General features: G+C 44.6%; 3 protein-coding genes across 3 annotated transcripts in view; all 3 read left to right on the top strand.

Moving 5' to 3' along the window:
• LOC134568421 (oocyte zinc finger protein XlCOF7.1-like) overlaps window positions 1-669 on the top strand; it is a 162,549-nt gene extending 161,880 nt beyond the window's left edge. The window contains exon 3 of the mRNA XM_063427002.1: window positions 638-669. Within this exon, the coding sequence (XP_063283072.1) occupies window positions 638-660 (23 nt within the window). The 3' untranslated portion in view covers window positions 661-669. The remainder of the gene's footprint in view (window positions 1-637) is intronic.
• LOC134568431 (oocyte zinc finger protein XlCOF7.1-like) overlaps window positions 1-1,573 on the top strand; it is a 350,471-nt gene extending 348,898 nt beyond the window's left edge. The window contains exon 2 of the mRNA XM_063427019.1: window positions 1,249-1,573. The gene's annotated coding sequence lies outside the window, so the exon portion shown is untranslated. The remainder of the gene's footprint in view (window positions 1-1,248) is intronic.
• Window positions 1-18,812, top strand: part of LOC134568430 (oocyte zinc finger protein XlCOF7.1-like) — a 552,154-nt gene that overhangs the window by 221,842 nt on the left and 311,500 nt on the right. The window lies entirely within an intron of this gene.

Here is an 18,812-nt window from a genome sequence, read left to right as displayed (position 1 = left end):
TTACAATAAACTTATACATTTAACATGTCCCCAGATAGCTCAGGTCTGAGCGCACATTATTAAGCGAATGGCGCTCAGACCACACGAATACAGTTTAATCGCCATGGAGCTAAAGTCTTTAGACAGTCAGTTTCATGCGAATGGGCTCCATGGGATTCCTATCTGGGGTATAACATAGACAAGTAAAACTACCGAACACCGGCCGTTCGTGTACTTTCACCGAACAAGAAGGGAGGTTGGCGGCTTCATCGGTGTTCGCGCAAAACTGTGTCCGATTTTAGTTCCATGAATTAAGCGTTGAACACCGCTGTGCATTCGCCTGTTTAAAATGGCCGCAACCTCGTTTTCGGGATACGAATGGCGGCCACCCAGTATTCGTCAATTAAGCTGCGGTTAACCGCAGCTTCAGGGAGGTTAATTGCCGGCACACTCCAGCTCCCAGGTGGTCTATTGATTCGTGCGGTTGTTCGGTAGATTGAATCTACCGAACAACCGGCAGAAAAGCACGAATAAAGCTTTTCTGCAGGCGAAACAAAGTCTTTTAACATGGGGCCATAGTCCAAAGGCAGCAGGCGAGCAACCAGGTTTCTCCAATGCAATGTGGTTAGATTGGTCTCGTCACAGATACCAATTGTAGCGGATGGCACTGGGCTGTCCTGAGAATTGCATTGGTTTTAACTGCATTAGTCTCTTTGACAAGTTATATATGTTATAATGTACTGTATTCGTCTGATCGTCTGTATTCTAACAAATAAGGGAATGAAACCCCCGAACAGTCAGACCTCCCCGGTGTGAAGTGTGCCTTCAATTACCCGAACGGGTAATTGACAAGCTGTACAGTAGTCCTTTGTTCTCGGGGCTGGCCACCATTCGGGAAACGAACACGTGGCGGTGCCAATTTTAAAACTCCCGAACAGCTGTGTTTTGCCGTTGAGTGTCTGGAACTCAAAACGGACACTCGACTAGGCGAACACCGCTGAGACCTCCACAAGCCCGGCCCGTTCGGTTTCAAACTACCGAACGGCCCCTCGTTCAGTAGACAGAAACAACCGAACGAGGGGATTCAGGCAAAATCCCCCTAGTCTCTGTAGCTGGAGGCTTTTGTGTGTTTTATTCCCTTGTTCCAGGACCGACCGAAGGGCCCCATCGCATGGAGCCCAATGCAGCTATTCCTTTCAGCGCGGTCGGTCATTTTATTCCCTCCATAAATTTCCCGAACCCCTGGTCTGATCTGGGCTACCAGGGGAGATATAATTTAAAGTGGTACCCCTAGGTTTAGGGGTACATCCAGAAACAGGTGGAATTGGTGTCCTGGATAAAGGGATTATGATGCAGGCTGAGGGGAGGAGATGTGTGGGAGGTTACCAGAACAGGATTGGCTACTGTACTAATGAATGGAAATCTCTCCCTTGCATGGGAGCATGCTTTATAAGGCCACTGTCTGAATAAATCTTTAGTTCTGCTCCTGATACTGTGTGTTGTCCAGTTATTGGGAGTGCTGTTGGGATACTGCTGTGTTATTTTGCCTGCTGGATACTTTGCCCTATGGATTTATAATTGCTGTTCCCGAGTCTCCCTGGGATCCAAAGTGGAGATAGGCTGTGTAATACCAGCTCTCCGCTACACCAATAATGAAGGGGTTAAAATGACTTGTGGAATTAGGCAGAGAAAGAAGTGCAGATTTGACACCCCTTGTGTCAGGGTACCTGTGGTCTCTACCTCCGAAAGAGGTAGAGACTTAGCCGTTCCCCCATCCGGACGGTCTGATGGCTCCCTTCCTCGCGGTCTATCCGGTCATGCAAGGCCGGCCGCGAGGGAGTGACTGCCTTTTACAGCATCACGTCCGGAAATCGACGTCAGGACACTCCCCGGAACGACCTGTCAGTCAATTGCTGCAGGACCAATCGGGACGCCTCGGAGGCGTGGTTAATGGTCTGAACAGGGTATTTAACTGAGCTCCTGTCATTAGCTCATTGCCCTGTCGTGGTTCTAGCTTGTTCTAGTCACTCAGCGCTTGTGTTCTACTTATCTCTTTTGGTTTTGACCCGGTTTGTTTATTCTACTCTGCTTATCTCTGTTCCCTTGATTCGGCTTGTATCTCGCTCACCTGTCTTCTGTTACCCTCGACCTCGGCTTGTCTTTGACCATTCTTTACTGTACTATTTACGTTAGTCCGGCCATTCTAAGGTCCGGTATACGTATCTGGCTACTGTTTGTACGCTGCGTGTTGGATCCCTGTCCCGATCCTGACACCTTGTCCCCCTCCTCCTTCTTCTAGGACAGAGTGTAAAAGAGTGATACAGACAGCTGAGCCCAAATTGCTCAACTAAAAACTGCAGAGATAGCAATCAAAGGCAGAATATAACTCCTAAAATTATTTAAGATCTTGCAGATATTTTATCCGAGATATCAAATCAAAAGCACATGAGAAATTAAATTTGTTGATTGAAAATTTTTACAGAGAAAATACATGTAGAGATAAATCAATAAAAAGCCTTTCCTTGTAAACTTATAATCAGACAAATAAGAGCAATTTTAGCTAAATCGAAATTAGGAGACAGACAAGCAATGCAGTGTAACACAGAAAGTTATAAGGATCAGATAACTTCAAGAGCTATGATTAGTTTAGGGAATGAGCATGGATGTGTGTGCCAACAGATGTACACAGGCTGATTCCAGAATTAAGAACAGCACACAAGAATAGAGATCTATGTTTGTTGTTTCTATGAATTGTTAGTCTGAACTGTTTTTTTATTGTTTTTATGTGTGTTATAAGAAAGTATTAGGTTAATGAATTAAAATAAAAATGTACATCAAGTTTGCAAATATGGCAGAATTAAATACACTAATGTAGCAGTTAGGAACATGCAATGTATGTTATATTGGGTGTATGCGATTAGACAGTAACTCCAATCATTTTACAGAAGGAAAAAAAAAAACAATAGATTTATTCCTTGTTGCTTCTGAGGTTGATTTAAAATCTTTGATTTAATTCATGAGAATGAGATTTTAGAGAGGGCGTGGCTAGCAGCCGACTCGAATGGCCGCACATTAAACCAGCTCCGAGCATAACGGGCAGAGACCGCGAAGAAACGGAGGATCAAAACCCACAATGGGGAACAATACAGGGAGTGCAGAATTATTAGGCAAATGAGTATTTTGACCACATCATCCTCTTTATGCATGTTGTCTTACTACATGCTGTATAGGCTCGAAAGCCTACTACCAGTTAAGCATATTAGGTGATGTGCATCTCTGTAGAGAAGGGGTGTGGTCTAATGACATCAACACCCTATATCAGGTGTGCATAATTATTAAACAACTTCCTTTCCTTTGGCAAAATGGGTCAAAAGAAGGACTTGACAGGCTCAGAAAAGTCAAAAATAGTGAGATATCTTGCAGAGGGATGCAGCACTCTTAAAATTGCAAAGCTTCTGAAGCGTGATCATCGAACAATCAAGCGTTTCATTCAAAATAGTGAACAGGGTCGCAAGAAGCGTGTGGAAAAACCAAGGCGCAAAATAACTGCCCATGAACTGAGAAAAGTCAAGCGTGCAGCTGCCAGGATGCCACTTGCCACCAGTTTGGCCATATTTCAGAGCTGCAACATCACTGGAGTGCCCAAAAGCACAAGGTGTGCAATACTCAGAGACATGGCCAAGGTAAGAAAGGCTGAAAGACGACCACCACTGAACAAGACACACAAGCTGAAACATCAAGACTGGGCCAAGAAATATCTCAAGACTGATTTTTCTAAGGTTTTATGGACTGATGAAATGAGAGTGAGTCTTGATGTGCCAGATGGATGGGCCCGTGGCTGGATTGGTAAAGGGCAGAGAGCTCGAGTCCGACTCAGACGCCAGCAAGGTGGAGGTGGAGTACTGGTTTGGGCTGGCATCATCAAAGATGAGCTTGTGGGGCCTTTTCGGGTTGAGGATGGAGTCAAGCTCAACTCCCAGTCCTACTGCCAGTTTCTGGAAGACACCTTCTTCAAGCAGTGGTACAGGAAGATGTCTGCATCCTTCAAGAAAAACATGATTTTCATGCAGGACAATGCTCCATCACACGCGTCCAAGTACTCCACAGCGTGGCTGGCAAGAAAGGGTATAAAAGAAGAAAATCTAATGACATGGCCTCCTTGTTCACCTGATCTGAACCCCATTGAGAACCTGTGGTCCATCATCAAATGTGAGATTTACAAGGAGGGAAAACAGTACACCTCTCTGAACAGTGTCTGGGAGGCTGTGGTTGCTGCTGCACGCAATGTTGATGGTGAACAGATCAAAACACTGACAGAATCCATGGATGGCAGGCTTTTGAGTGTCCTTGCAAAGAAAGGTAAATATATTGGTCACTGATTTGTTTTTGTTTTGTTTTTGAATGTCAGAAATGTTTATTTGTGAATGTTGAGATGTTATATTGGTTTCACTGGTAAAAATAAATAATTGAAATGAGTATATATTTGTTTTTTGTTAAGTTGCCTAATAATTATGCACAGTAATAGTCACCTGCACACACAGATATCCCCCTAAAATAGCTAAAACTAAAAACAAACTAAAAACTACTTCCAAAAATATTCAGCTTTGATATTAATGAGTTTTTTGGGTTCATTGAGAACATGGTTGTTGTTCAATAATAAAATTATTCCTCAAAAATACAACTTGCCTAATAATTCTGCACTCCCTGTAAAAGGCAACAAACCCTTCACCAAACACAAGGGAAACTGCCAGCTGGTAAACCGGGCTCGGTCACTCGCCTCTTCAAGGATTATGCAGACCGCAGACCGCGTGGCAGACGCGGGAGACTCCATCATGGCGCCGGCGGCGACTCACACAGACTCAGAACCGCTGAGTCCTGCACATTCAGAAGCTTCGTCTGCTTCTGTGGATGTGGACATAAAAGACATCCTCAAAAACCTACCATCAAGACTGGATCTAGCACAAATGCTAGGAAAGCTGGAAACCACCTTCCAACTCAAAAAGGAGGGCCTGAGCTCTGAAATTAAGCAGGTAGGCAGACGGGTGCAAGACCTGGAAGACGACAGGGGCACATGTCAGACACAAATACAAGACATCACCCATGCACTCACCACACAGGAGAGGCACTTAACCATGCTCCAGAGAGCACTTGATGATATCGATAATAGGGGTAGGAAGAATAACCTGCGCATTAGGGGGTTACCTGAAGCTGAAAAAGAAAATTTAAAAGAACAGCTAACCACCCTATTCAACCTCATACTAAACCGTTCTCCATATTCTCCAGTGCTACTGGACAGGGCACATAGGTCTCTACGACCCAAAAATGGCACAGGCGAAACTCTGCGTGACGTGATATGCCGCATTCATTACTTTACCCTAAAAGAGGACATCCTGCGGGCACTAAGAGACACCTCCTCACCCCTATTATACCATGGACACGAAATCCAGATCTACCCGGATTTATCTTGGCATACCCTCCAGGCAAGACGGGCGCTACGCCGATCTCAGATCAACTAAGAGCACAGAGCATACGCTACAGGTGGGGCTTCCCCTTCGCCCTCATTGTCGGCATAAAAGGATCAACCTACACAATCTCCACCTACCAAGATGTCACCCCCTTTATCGAAACTCTAAACCTGACAGAGGTTAACATCGCAAACTGGTATGCCCCAGACCTGGCAGTCACGCTGGATACCCAAGCATATGGCCAAATATGGCGTACACCATTGAAGAGACAAAGAGCAGAACAGAACGGCATACCCCAGAGGGATGACAGGCGAACCGGAGGACCCACGGACAGATAAGGGACTTACCAAAGAAAATCCCAGATGGACAGGACAGAACACACAATACGAAAAATGACGCAACTAAACAAGATGACCGCAACACTCATCACCCAAGTAAAAGCCTCACAAAAAAAAACAGAAGGACATTACAGAGCAAACCAGAAAAAACTACCAGGGGACGTACAATAACTGGGACAGGCAAAGCGACTAACACTGTTAATACATACAGACTTGGACATTCAAGCTAAAGAACATTGCAGGACCTGGGACAACGATAAAAAAACAAAAAAACAAAAGGATGATGTAGCGGAGGGCAGTATTATAATCCACGATCTCCGCTGGTATTATCGGTAAATCCACAGTCAGCGCTGAAAAGTAAGGCAATATCCCAATCCTCCCAATAACCGGACAAAACACAGTATATGGGAGTCAACTAACTGGCTTTATTCACAGGCTTGTATATTTATACAGTTCCCCATGCAAGGGGTTTCCTTACAGATGTTTCAGGGGATTTCTCCCATCATGCATTACATTTCTCCCAGCAGGCATTGCTGCACGAGAGGGATACTCCCACTAAAATGGACGATTAAGTGGATTATCCCATCGTGCAGCAAAACCGACAATTCACATAAAAATCTGTAATTCACACAATATTCCTCTGTTTTACATGAACAGCCGTTCGGTAAATAGCTGGGGGTCTGTGGGTACACTTAGTGAGAATACCGCTCAGATCCCAGCTAAACCAACCGAACGCCGCACGAAATACATTTAACCATCGGGTTCCGTTTGAAACTACCGAACACCGATGGGGAACATAATGCGATGTGAGCGGAACTCCCGAACGCTCTGGAAGTCCAGCGGCGTTCGTATCATCGTGTAGCCGTTTTCAGTTCCAGGCACTCGACGACCGAACACCGCTGAAGAGACAAAGGATCCAAGATGGCCGACCGCCGCATGGTCGGTAGTCGAACGGCGGCCACCTAGGAGAGCCTTTAATTACCGATTGCAACATTGTTGCAATCGGTTAACAAGCGCCACACGCCTCTAAGTGGGTGGGCTATCAGGTGGGCCCGTATTCGTTTCACGAACAGCCCAGATAGCCGCTGTTCGTGAAACGAAGTATCTGGATGCTAGCTGCGTACGGCTGCTAACATACGAATCCCAATGGCCACATAAGACAAGCAGAATTACATACAGAGTACAGCAGAGAATACAGACAACCTTTACACATGAACAGTTCAGAAGTGGCTAGGTTTGCCACAGATGACCCCATGTACAGGTCATATATTTTGGTACTGTCTTCATGTTTGATAAAAAGACACGCATATTGTAACTCAATACCACGACAACTGCACAGGTACTCAGAGGGTGACAACACCAACACTGAGAGAGGTCACAAACGTAGCCACACCTAAACAACACTGAAAGGGAACACACGAGACCTACACAAATTAAAGCAGGGTCACCTGATATGCAAAAGAACTAGACACAGGCACACGAAACAAATGCAACCCAAAATTTTGCCACCCCCTAAATACATAAGGCCTACACACGATGAGTGCAAAGATTGCTATCATAACCTGCTACACAACCATCATCAGTCACACAGAAGCAAAAAAAAAATAATTATAATCCATCTGGGATTACAAACAGAACGCACAGGTCACCACAACCTCCCCAACTCACCACTACATCCAAACTATCTCAAACAAACATCCTCCTCTAAACTTGCAAACAAAACACGTGATCTCACCCGCAAGCTCCATCCAAACAGTTAACGAACAACACCGACATAACATAGACTGTAACCGAAATAACCATTAAAACACTGTCAAACTCGACACTACACACAAAGACAGAAACTTCCACGCCAACCCCAACACAAAACACGGTGTCATTATACCATAGCCCACTGCAGATACAGGGACATCTCAGGGGCAGACACCAGTAAACTATAGTCACCAAAGAGTGAAGAAATCTTTCTTTATCAGATACACAATTGTATTTAACTACTGTATATAGTTGACCGACAACTCAAGAGAAAACCAGTAGGGAAACACTGACGGTCTCTTTGTTCATATGTTATTATTGTTTGAATTTTTATAGTTTTAATTAGTATTGTTTTAGCCACTGTTTGGCGAGATTAATCCACTCACAGCTGTGTATTGTATATGATTGTGTAAAATTGCTAAACCAAGGGTCGAACAAAAGGTATACAAAACCAAGCAGGAACAGTCTGTACTAGAAAACCAAAAACTCCCACCGGGACTACATCCATCCCACCACATAAATACTCCAACAAAACCATGACAACCATAAATTTTTTTAACACATAATGCCAAAGGCCTCAATACACCCAAGAAATGCCACAAGGCACTCACAGACTATCACAGGCAGAAAACAGATATAATATATATATACACAAGAAACGCACTTCCGCAAAGACACAGCCCCCACTCTCAGATCAAAATTCTACACCAAAAGCTTCTTTAGCAACTATGGAGGCTCAAAATCAAGAGGGGTTGCTCTTCACAACTACCCTTTACATACAAAGACCATTACTCAGATGAGGGAGGCAGGTTCATCTTCCTTAAAGGGCAAATAGGGAACACCATCACAACCCTTGCCAAACAGGAAACAAACCCCCACACTACGCAAAATACTCCACAAACTAGAAATATTCACAGAGGGACTGCTAATCCTGGGAGGGGACTTTAATGTTTCACTAGATGGGACGCTAGACACCACTTCTCAGACCCAAACATATCAGGCTTCAACGAGGAACCAGATACAAAAACTTCTAGACACACACCAACTCTATGACACCTGGCGAGTCACACACCCCAACAGCAGAAGTTACTCATTTTACTCACACTCATCAAAAACATACTCTAGAATAGACATGATATTTACCCCACATAGATTCCTGAACCTCATCCAAACTTGTGAATATGCCCCAATAAAATGGTCAGACCACGCCCCACTTTCAATGACAATAACAATCCCTACTCTACACCCCACTAGAACACAATGGAAGCTAAACGACAATCTATTAAACGACCAAGTAATACAAACCCAAATCGAAGAAAACTTACTTCAATACTTTGAAACAAACACCAAGGCAGACACACCATACCCAATCATATGGGAAGCCCATAAAAGTTCTATTAGAGGAACAATCATACAAATAGCCTCCCGACACAAAAAACAACGCGAGGCACAAGTTACATGACTAACCAAAGAAATTAGAGAGTTAGAAGAAGTCCATACCCAGGACAACACACTATCAAACTACAAAAAACTCTTAGAGAAACGAACAGAACTCAACACCATTTTAAACGTACGCACAAAGTATGCAATAGCAAAGACACGAAGCCTATATCACGCACAGGGAGGGAAGAGCGGGCGCTTGCTGGCCAACGCACTTAAAAAACAAAGAGAAAACACTTTCATACCCTCCATAAGGGACAATAAAGGGAACATCTCCCACTTAGTAACAGAGTAAAAGCCTTCGACAGAGTAGACTGGACCTTAATGATATACACGCTCCAATCACTAGGCTTCGGACCGAATTGTCAAAAATGTATAAAAGCACTATATTCAAACCCCACAGCCAACATTAGTATTAACGGACAACTCTCTGATTGCATGCCAATATCGAACGGTACGAGGCAGGCATGTCCTCTCTCCCCCCTCCTCTTTGTAATTATCCTAGAACCATTCCTTCAGGGAATCCGAGACAACGCCAACATCAAAAGGCATACAGGTGGGAAAACACGAACACAAAATAACCGCATTTGCGGACGATATGCTTTTCTCAATCTCAAACCCGCTAGCCTCACTCCCACACCTAATGGAAGAAATGAACACCTATAGTAAAATATCCAACTTCAAAGTAAATCTCAGTAAATGCGAAATCCTCCCATTCCACATACATGCACACACCACAACAACATTGAAACGCGATTACCTATTTACGTGGGCCCCACACAACATAAAATACTTAGGAATACACATCACCAGGGATACGTCACACCTATTTGACAGCAACTTCCCAAACCTACTAAAAACCATTCACGCAGATCTTACATCCTGGAATAAACCCCAATTTGGATGGTTCTGCAGGCTAAACATCCTTAAAATGAATGTCCTACCCAGGATCTTATATATGCTACAAGTACTTCCCATAACAATACCAAAGACATGGTTTAGCGCGGTGCGCAAAATATTCACGACCTTCATCTGGTCTCACAAAAGCCCTCGACTAGCATACACACTCCTCACAAGATCGAAAGAAGGAGGCCTCGGCCTATCTGATATAGACAGATATTATAAAGCAGTTCACCTGACTAGAATATATGATTGGTCATGTACCCACACCACAAAACAATGGGTGACCATTGAGAACACGTTCTTCAGAGCACCCATTTACACGATCCCATGGCACAAAACGGGACAAACACTACTGTTTCCACTCCCACTGTTTTTCACTCCCACCTTGCGCACTTGGGCGACCCTCAAACCAAACACACAAATATCACCTTACTCATCCCCACTCTACCCGATCACACATAATCCGCTCTTCCAACCAGGGGTAGACGGCAAGGTGCTGAAACCCTTCCAAAAAAAAAGCTTACCTTTCGCTGGGAGACCTACTAGAGACTGGGGAACAACGGGTCAAACCACTACAGAACCTCATTGAATCACCAAATGCGATACAAAAGCTCCAATACAACCAACTAACACACTTCATACATTCAGGACCACTAACACAGGGGAAAAAACAGAACACAAACCGCATTCGAACAACATTGCTCCAACCAGGATCTAAAAAAGAAACACATATCACTAATGTACACTACTATCCAAGCAACACACACTCACCAATTACCAACATTTACCACAAAATGGGAAAGGGAACTAAAGCTGGAGATATCCAGAAATAAATGGAAAAAGATCTTCAGACAAATACATAAAACCTCTAGAAACACTATAGCTCAGGAAAGCAACTATAAAAGGATAGCCAGATGGCACTACACACCATCGAAGCTACACCATCTCTTCCCCACAACAGCAGATCGATGCTGGAGATGCCAGCAAACCAACAGTACAATTACACACATATGGTGGACATGCCCAGAGATCGGCAAATACTGGCCGCGAATCTCGGGTGTGATATACCAGATTCTCCGGAGAAACATTCCGTTACACCCAGACACGTACCTATTTTTCCTCCCACCCTCGGGAATACAAAAACACGAAAAAACACTTCTATTCCACCTCATCACAGCAGCGAACCAACTTATCCCGGCCCTATGGAAACAATCTCAAACAATATCACATATACACATCTATATGGGACCCCTGGGTACACTACCTACGAAACAATCTTAACTGAAATTATAATAAAAAATAAAAATAAAAAAAGATAGGGGCACCTGTATCTAGACTACTGAAAAAAGTAACATGATGACCATTCCACGAAGTTAACAAGGCACACACTATACATCAACAGATAAGTTCAACCAAAACATTCATACAGCACTTAAATGTACAGTGCAAAGATGAAAATGTTTGTAGCCTGGATACTCTGGTCGGTTAGACCACTAGGTCTACGAGGCGTAACTATATCCTTGAAACATGCTAATCGGGTTTCTGCAGTTCTGTCTCTCATCTTAGCTATCTATCACAAATGACCAGCCTGGGTCTCTTGATCATCTTAATCAGACACCCAGGGACCTAACCTAAGAAATGTTACTCGACTTAGAATGTGATTTCAGCACGATCTTCAACACGTACTACTGTCATAGACGATTAGAAAAGCTTGTACCCTATACTATGTCTTGCCAAAATCTCTCACCTGAAATGACTTACACCGTAAATTGTGTTCTATTGTTGAAAGGCTTCCTACAGCTATTGTGGAGTAGTAAGCCAGATTGTTAATTCATGCACAAACAAAAATAAAGAAATAATAAAAAATAAATAAAAATGAGAATGAGATTTTAATGTCATGACTGATAATGGATTACTATATTTTGTAAAGCCTGGACATACATATGTTTTGATTATATATGAGACAAAAGTTTTGATAGGATAAAACCTAGATTTTATCACAAGACACGGAGGCTCATATTGCATATCCCTTTCTTTACTGTCCACCAATAGCAGCAAATGTATTTAAAAAAAGTGAAAAAAAACAATGATCATACAGTAACATAGGCCCCTCCCCTCTCAGGTCCCAGTATAATAGGCAGCGCTTCCCTTCCATTTCCCTCTTTCTTTGCTGCTCCAAAGATAAGTAACAGCTCACATTCAGATTATTTTATTATCCTGTGATTTATTTATCTTGGTTTTAATATTTGCCTTTTATTATTCCATTGTTTATTCTCTGTTGATATGTTCTATATTATTCAATGTTTTCTTTCCAAAGATTTTCCGTTTTTATTTAGGTTGCTTATTTCTACATATGTATATATTTATTGCCTCCCAGGGTCCCAGACCTCCTCTGTGAGCTAATTACCTTTTTTCTCTGTTTGCTTTACCTCCTTTCAGTCTCTTTCCCTCCCCTGTCTTCCCCTGTACTCTGACGCCATTTGCTCCTCGTTTCTTCTCCGTTCTATTCGGCTGTTTTGATACATGAATCTCGCTGTTTGGCTAAATTCATTTTCTAACACATGCCGTTCATTAGTTTTATGTCAGGGCTTACCTGGGTGTGGGAGTCCGGCAGGCAGAGAAGTATGCTCACCCTTGCAAGAAAACACAGGCCAAGGTGATCAGGCAAGAATTCACCTGACCTGTGAGTCGGTGCACGGGGGCTGTGCAGGGTAAATCCAAAACGCGGTACAGGAACAATAAACCAGGAGAATAGTCGTGGGAAGCCAAGGGTCAAAGGAAGCCAGAAGTCAGGATAATCGGTGTACCAAGCCAGAGGTCAATAACAAACTGGAGAACAGGAAACAGTAGAATGATCACCAGAGTCAAGGAACTGACACTGCCTTCTGGGAGAGGCAGTGTTATATACCTGGCTAACGAGACATAAGGCTCAGGTGTAACATGAGTGACAGGAGATGTTCCAACAAATGTCCAGCTTCAGTACTAAATACTAGACAGGGCTAGATACAGGAAACAGAAGCGGAGAGATGGCTCAGAGGTAAGCCAAAGCACCAGAGCTGCCAAGGTCCCAGGTTCGAATCCTGACATTACCCCCTCCTCAAAGACGCCTCCAGGCGAGAAAAAACAAGAAATGAAAAAACAAGTACGGCCCAGGAGGTCACTTCTTTGACTTCTTGTTTTTGGTTTTGCCAGCAGGATTGGAGGACATAGCTATAAGGGCCTTCTCAAATGTTTGCAGGTCCTCCTTCCGGACTAGAGTCCCATTAGAGGCATAGGTACAGCCAGGAGGAGGATCGTTCTTCCCCGAACAATTAGCATTTTCAGGTACTACTGGAGAGAGGTTAGGACTGGCAATGGATACAATGCAAGTGGCAGGTAACTTGATCCCAGGAGTCTTCTTCTCTGAACCTTTCTCCCTCTGTACGTCACCATTACAGACGGTAAGTAACTCCTCTTTAGGTTGACAAGAAGGGATGATAGTACCAGCTTTAACAAAAGTCTCTACCGGCGGAGGTTCAGATTTCTCAGGAGCACTGGGTAAGTCATACAGCATAGTTTGCGTACCCTTCTGTGTCACATAACGGGGACATGACTGGCAAAAACCTTGGCAGCGTCTAGACGAAGTTTCTGAGACGACTGGTTGGGTACGTAGGGCACTCAATAGAAGGGGTCTTTGCTTGGGTGGACAAATTGGGCAGAAAGAAATGAAATGCCCTCTTTCTCCACAATATAGGCACAAGCCATGGGCTCTCCTACGATCTCTTTCCGTTAGGGCACCCCAGCACTTACTACGTAGAGGCCGATGATCTCCTGGACAACAGACCAGTGGCGCCGAGACGAAAGGAGGTCCACGCAGAAGTTCAGGGGTGCAGCCGTAGGGAGCGTGGGCAAAGATACACCGTCTCACGCCTCTGCTTCTCAGCTACCGTTGAACGATGAGCTTCCCGGCCAATTGCACCAAATGATACCGGAGAAACTGACGGAAGCCAAGCACAGAGAAGTGGACACAGGTTTCTTCAGGAAGGAAGAGATCTTTATTCGATTCACCGACCGGGACTCAGAGGGACTAATGTCACCAAAATACAACAAGATCTGAGTCCCAAACAACAGTGTAGATGCATGATATAGACCTATAGCTCCTCCTATAGTTAACTCTACCCACATATACTCTTTACCCAATCAGCTGAACAAAGCCTAACTACCCTTACCTGTTAGACCACATGGCTCACCCAGAACAATGGAGGAGGGGAAGTGTTTTCAGTTCCTGCATTCCTGCACTTGCTCAGTACACTGTTGATTGTATCTTAGCTACGTGTAACTGACTAACTGATACACCAACATACACATATGCCACGTGGAAATCTCAGCCTACTAAATTTAATTTCTACCGAGCTTCCACCACAGTAGCTAGTTGTAGTGTTTTGTGTATGGGGGGGCTGCCTTGTGGCCTTTGTGTGACAGGGCTAAGGGGTGAATGAGACAGGGTTGGGGGGCTAGTGGGACAGAATAAGGGAGGGCAACTGTGAAATGGTTCGAGTTACAGGGTGGGGGGAGGGGAGTGTGACAGGATTAAAAGATGGTAGTGAAAGATAGAAGTGAGGGGAGTAGGGGGTGAAAGATGGCAGTGGGGAGTAGGGGGTTACAGGTGCCAGTGAGGATAGTAGGGGTAATAGGTGGCAGTTAGTGAAGGAGTAGGTGGCAGAGTGAGAGGAGTAGGGGGTGACAGGTGGCAGTTGCGAGAGAAATACTTTTTGCCCAGGTGGTCCAGTGTCCTGGCTCCCTGGTGGTCCAGTGGGCTCCCTATCTGGACTGCAGCTCCATCGGGTGTGAGCTGCAGACCATGTGATAGGAGTCTTGCAATCTCCAGAAGTCAGAGCGTTGCCGTGGTAAACTGCGGCAGCACTATAATTTGCTGGGGATTGCGAGACACTTCAGTCTGCAGCTCACACCCAGCAGAGCTGCAGACTGAAGGTTGGATTTCTGGCCAGACGGGAAGGTCCTTGCACCCGGAGGTGTCTAGCAATCCCCAGCCAATCAGCTGCCTAAATTGCCTAATTAGAGAGCTTCTGGGGCTTATGGAGCTGCAGTTCAAGGTCCATGCCCATTGTTTTTTTTTCCACTACTCTTCACATGCTTTTGCTTATGTATGGGAACAAGAGGAATGTAGGGGAAAAGAACTTGTGTGGATTGGCTGACAATGACATTATTTATGGTAGAGCTGACTTTGCACACTATACAAATGCTGCTTCCGTCTCTCTAACACTGTGGCATGTTCCCTTTCTTCTACACTCACTACATACACCTTTCCTATATTACAGACTGTAAAACAGAAGCTTCTGCATGCTAGTAAGAAGGTAAGGAGAGGAGTGGACAAGTGAGTGCTAGTAGACAATCCTTAGGAAGCATGGAGCAAGTGCATCATTAGACGCATTTATGCCAAGCTCAGGGTGCGGTTTGCATAGTATGCCCTTTGTTGGCCAGCATACATGATTCACACCTGGCTAACCTAATTCTTAAGGCAGAGTCCTTTTTGGGCATGTTTGCCCCTTTAGTTACATGACTCGCGTAAGTGGTCCACCTTTTTACCCCACCCACTGGCATTCTGCTTCACAGAACCTGCTGTTAGGGGGTAAGGATTTAATTGAGAGATGAAAGCGAGAGATGTATGTGTTTTCATATAGCTGCATTCTGTGAGTTTCCCTACACCACCACCTCCGCCAGATACATGATGCTTGGGATATGACTGTTAGTATTTTCTGTCATTAACATTTTGTATTTAGTCCCATCATAATGGTCAACACCAGGTCCAATGGGCTCTTAATCTGGCCCTTATTGCATGCCCATTTACCAGCAAATAATTAATAGAGCAAGATATGAATGGACTATATTAGGGGTACTGAAATTATAATTGCAGGTCTCTTGGAAACATTTGAACTTATTTTATGGCCTTCAGATGTATAATGTTATAGTACACTGCCATACAAAATACACTTGTCAGCTACAACATTAAAACCATGTGCCTAATATCTTGTAAGTCCTCCTCATGCTGCCAAAACAGCTGTGTCATATAGGCATGGACTCAATAAGACCTCTGAACGTGTACTGTGGCTTCGCAGACAGGACAGAGAAGAGAGAATTGCAATAACGATCCTTAGAATGGTCGGGTTATGCAAAAAGGGATAGTCAAAACACAAGCCGAGGTCAATGGAAACAGAGAGACGGAATAACGAATGAAAAAGCCATAAAGCTTGGCTGGTGGGGCCCATAAAGATAACGAAGGGGGGGGAACCTACTGGCCTCCCCCGTGGCCCCCACCCCTGCGCGGTAGGTAGGGGCCCTACATAACAGTGAGGGGGGGGTACTTACTGTACTCCCCTCAGCCCCCTCCCCTGTGCGGCGGGTGGGGGCCCTAAGACAAACCCCCCTCCCTTCAAAGGAGACTAGGGGTCCCCAAACCCCTAGTCACCCATCCCCCCACCCAAATAAAATATATCCCCTACCTACCCCCCTCACCCTAAAAATAGTGAGGGGGGAATAAAATAACTAACCTGTAAATAAAAATAAAACTTACCATTTGATGTCTTCTTTCTTACATTTTCAGCCCAAAAAAGGCCAAATAAAAAATCATAATACCGTTGAACTTAGAATAAAATAAAAAAACAGAGCGCAAAAAAAAAAAAACTTGACGCTAAAAAAATTAATCCATCTTCACCCATGAAGGGCTCCACACAGACTGAGCTCTGCAGGGCAGGGAAGGCTTATAAAGCCTTTCCCCGCCCTGCAATTAGGCTAAGAGCACTCTGATTGGTTGGTTAAAGCCAATCAGAGTGGTCTTTGTCATTTTACTCAGCGTGGGAAAGTTCTTTGGAATTTTCCCACGCTGTGTAATTTGACTCATAACACTCTGATTGGTGGGCTTAAAATCCATCCAATCAGAGTGCTCTGTGTCATTTTACAGGGGATAGATTTTATTTGGCAGGGGGGATGGGTGACTAGGGGCTTGAGGACCCCTAGTCACCTTTGAAGGGGGGGGGAAGTAGGGGTGGGGGAGGACAGTAGGCCCCCCCTCATGGTCTTTATGGCCCCCACCCACCGCTCAGGGGTGGGGGCCGGGGGGGGGACAGTTGGCCCCCCTCATTATCTTTATGGTCCCCACCACTCAGGGGTGGGGGCCAGGGAGAGGAAATTAGGTCCCTCTCCAATTATTTAGGGCCCCCACCCACCGCTCAGGGGGAGGAAATTAGGTCCCTCCCCAATTATTTAGGGCCCCCACCCACTGCTCAGGGGTGGGTGCCTGGTGGAGGAAATTAGGTCCCTCCTCAATTATTATTTGGGGCCCCACACGCCGCTCAGGGGTGGGGGCGAGGGGGGCAATAGGCCTCCCCTTGAGATTACAAGCCCGTCACAAGTGCGGGCTCGGGCGGGGGGGGGGGGGCGGTTTAACTGTTTAATATAGACATGCCCCGACTAGCTGTGTCACATGCTGCACTGGCCAATCACAGCCATGCCATTAGTAGGCATGGCTGTGATGGCTTCTAAGGGCACACGCGTCAAACGCTTGTTGAATGGCTGCCCTGCAGCTTTTCAAATTGCGCCATTATATTGCCGAACTCGAACATACACTGAAATGTCCATGTTCGGGTCCGGATCCAAAAAACTTAATGTTCGGTACCAACCTCAAGTTCGGGTTCGCTCAACTCTAATGGTGAATATACCTTATTCGCAAATATGAAAAAAATCTTAAATGTGAAAATAGTCAAGGCTGGGGAACGCAGCCATGGATCATAAGTAAGGATAGTTGTACAGTGCATGAAAAGTGATGACATATATAAAGTGCTTGATGTGAAAAAAGTGCAAACTGTTGCTCCAACCAACATGAGCGTCTGTGATATAAACAAGTGTGCCATATAACTACCCTATAATACTAGATATCACACATTTAAGACTATGCAGATCTACTGTTGCGGCTACCCCAAGAGTATGAGAGGTTTCATCGCCTGAGACATTCTTTCCCCCTGTCCAGAGTGATGCTTTCCGATTTCCCAGGATAGTATAGCTCTTACAAGAGATGGGTGATTATAGCATGTACAGCTGGTCCCTACAATCATGAGATGAGACTCTATGGTGAGGGTAAGCAAGGAAATTAATTTTAATGGTGCCACACTGGCCTTTTATGCAATTCCCCATGTAAGGGGTACTCCCAAATGGACCTTGTGGGGAACTTACAAGATACAAACATAGACCAATGACAGTGATGTTCAGATGTATGGCACTCCCATTATAATCACATAATCCCTCCCTTCTACCTGAGAGATAATTGAGAAAGATACTGTACTAACTCAATTATCTCTAGATGAAAAAGAACACAATTTACAGGTAACCCGAAAGTATCCCCAAAACTCACATAACCCCACAAAAGTTATATCTCCTGATAGCCCCGATCTGGGAAACAACAAACAGGTGATACTTGAAAAATTAGAATATCGTGCAAAAGTTCATGTATTTCAGTAATGCAACGTAAAAGGGAAACTAATATATAAGATAGACGTATTACATGCAAAGCAAGATAGTTCAAGCCGTGATTTGTCATAAGTGCGATGATTATGGCTTACAGCTCATGAAAACCCCAAATTCACAATCTCGGTAAATTAGAATATTACATGCGATCAATAAAATAATGTGTACCAATAGAATAATGTCAGACCTCTGAAAAGTATAAGCATGCATATGGACTCAGTACTTGGTTTGGGCCCCTTTTGCAGCAATTACTGCCTCAATGCAGCGTGGTACGGAAGCTATCAACCTGTGGCACTGCTGAGGTGTTATGTAAGACCAGGATGCTTCAATAGCGGCCTTCAGCTCTTCTGCATTGTTCGGTCTCATGTCTCATCTTTCTCTTGGCAATGCCCCATAGATTCTCTATGGGGTTCAGGTC

The sequence above is a fragment of the Pelobates fuscus genome, chromosome 7 (genome assembly GCF_036172605.1).
Source record: "Pelobates fuscus isolate aPelFus1 chromosome 7, aPelFus1.pri, whole genome shotgun sequence".
NCBI classification, from domain to species: Eukaryota; Metazoa; Chordata; class Amphibia; order Anura; family Pelobatidae; genus Pelobates; species Pelobates fuscus.
The sequence above is the reverse complement of the archived record's forward strand: the minus strand, read 5'-3'. Positions and strand labels throughout refer to the sequence as shown.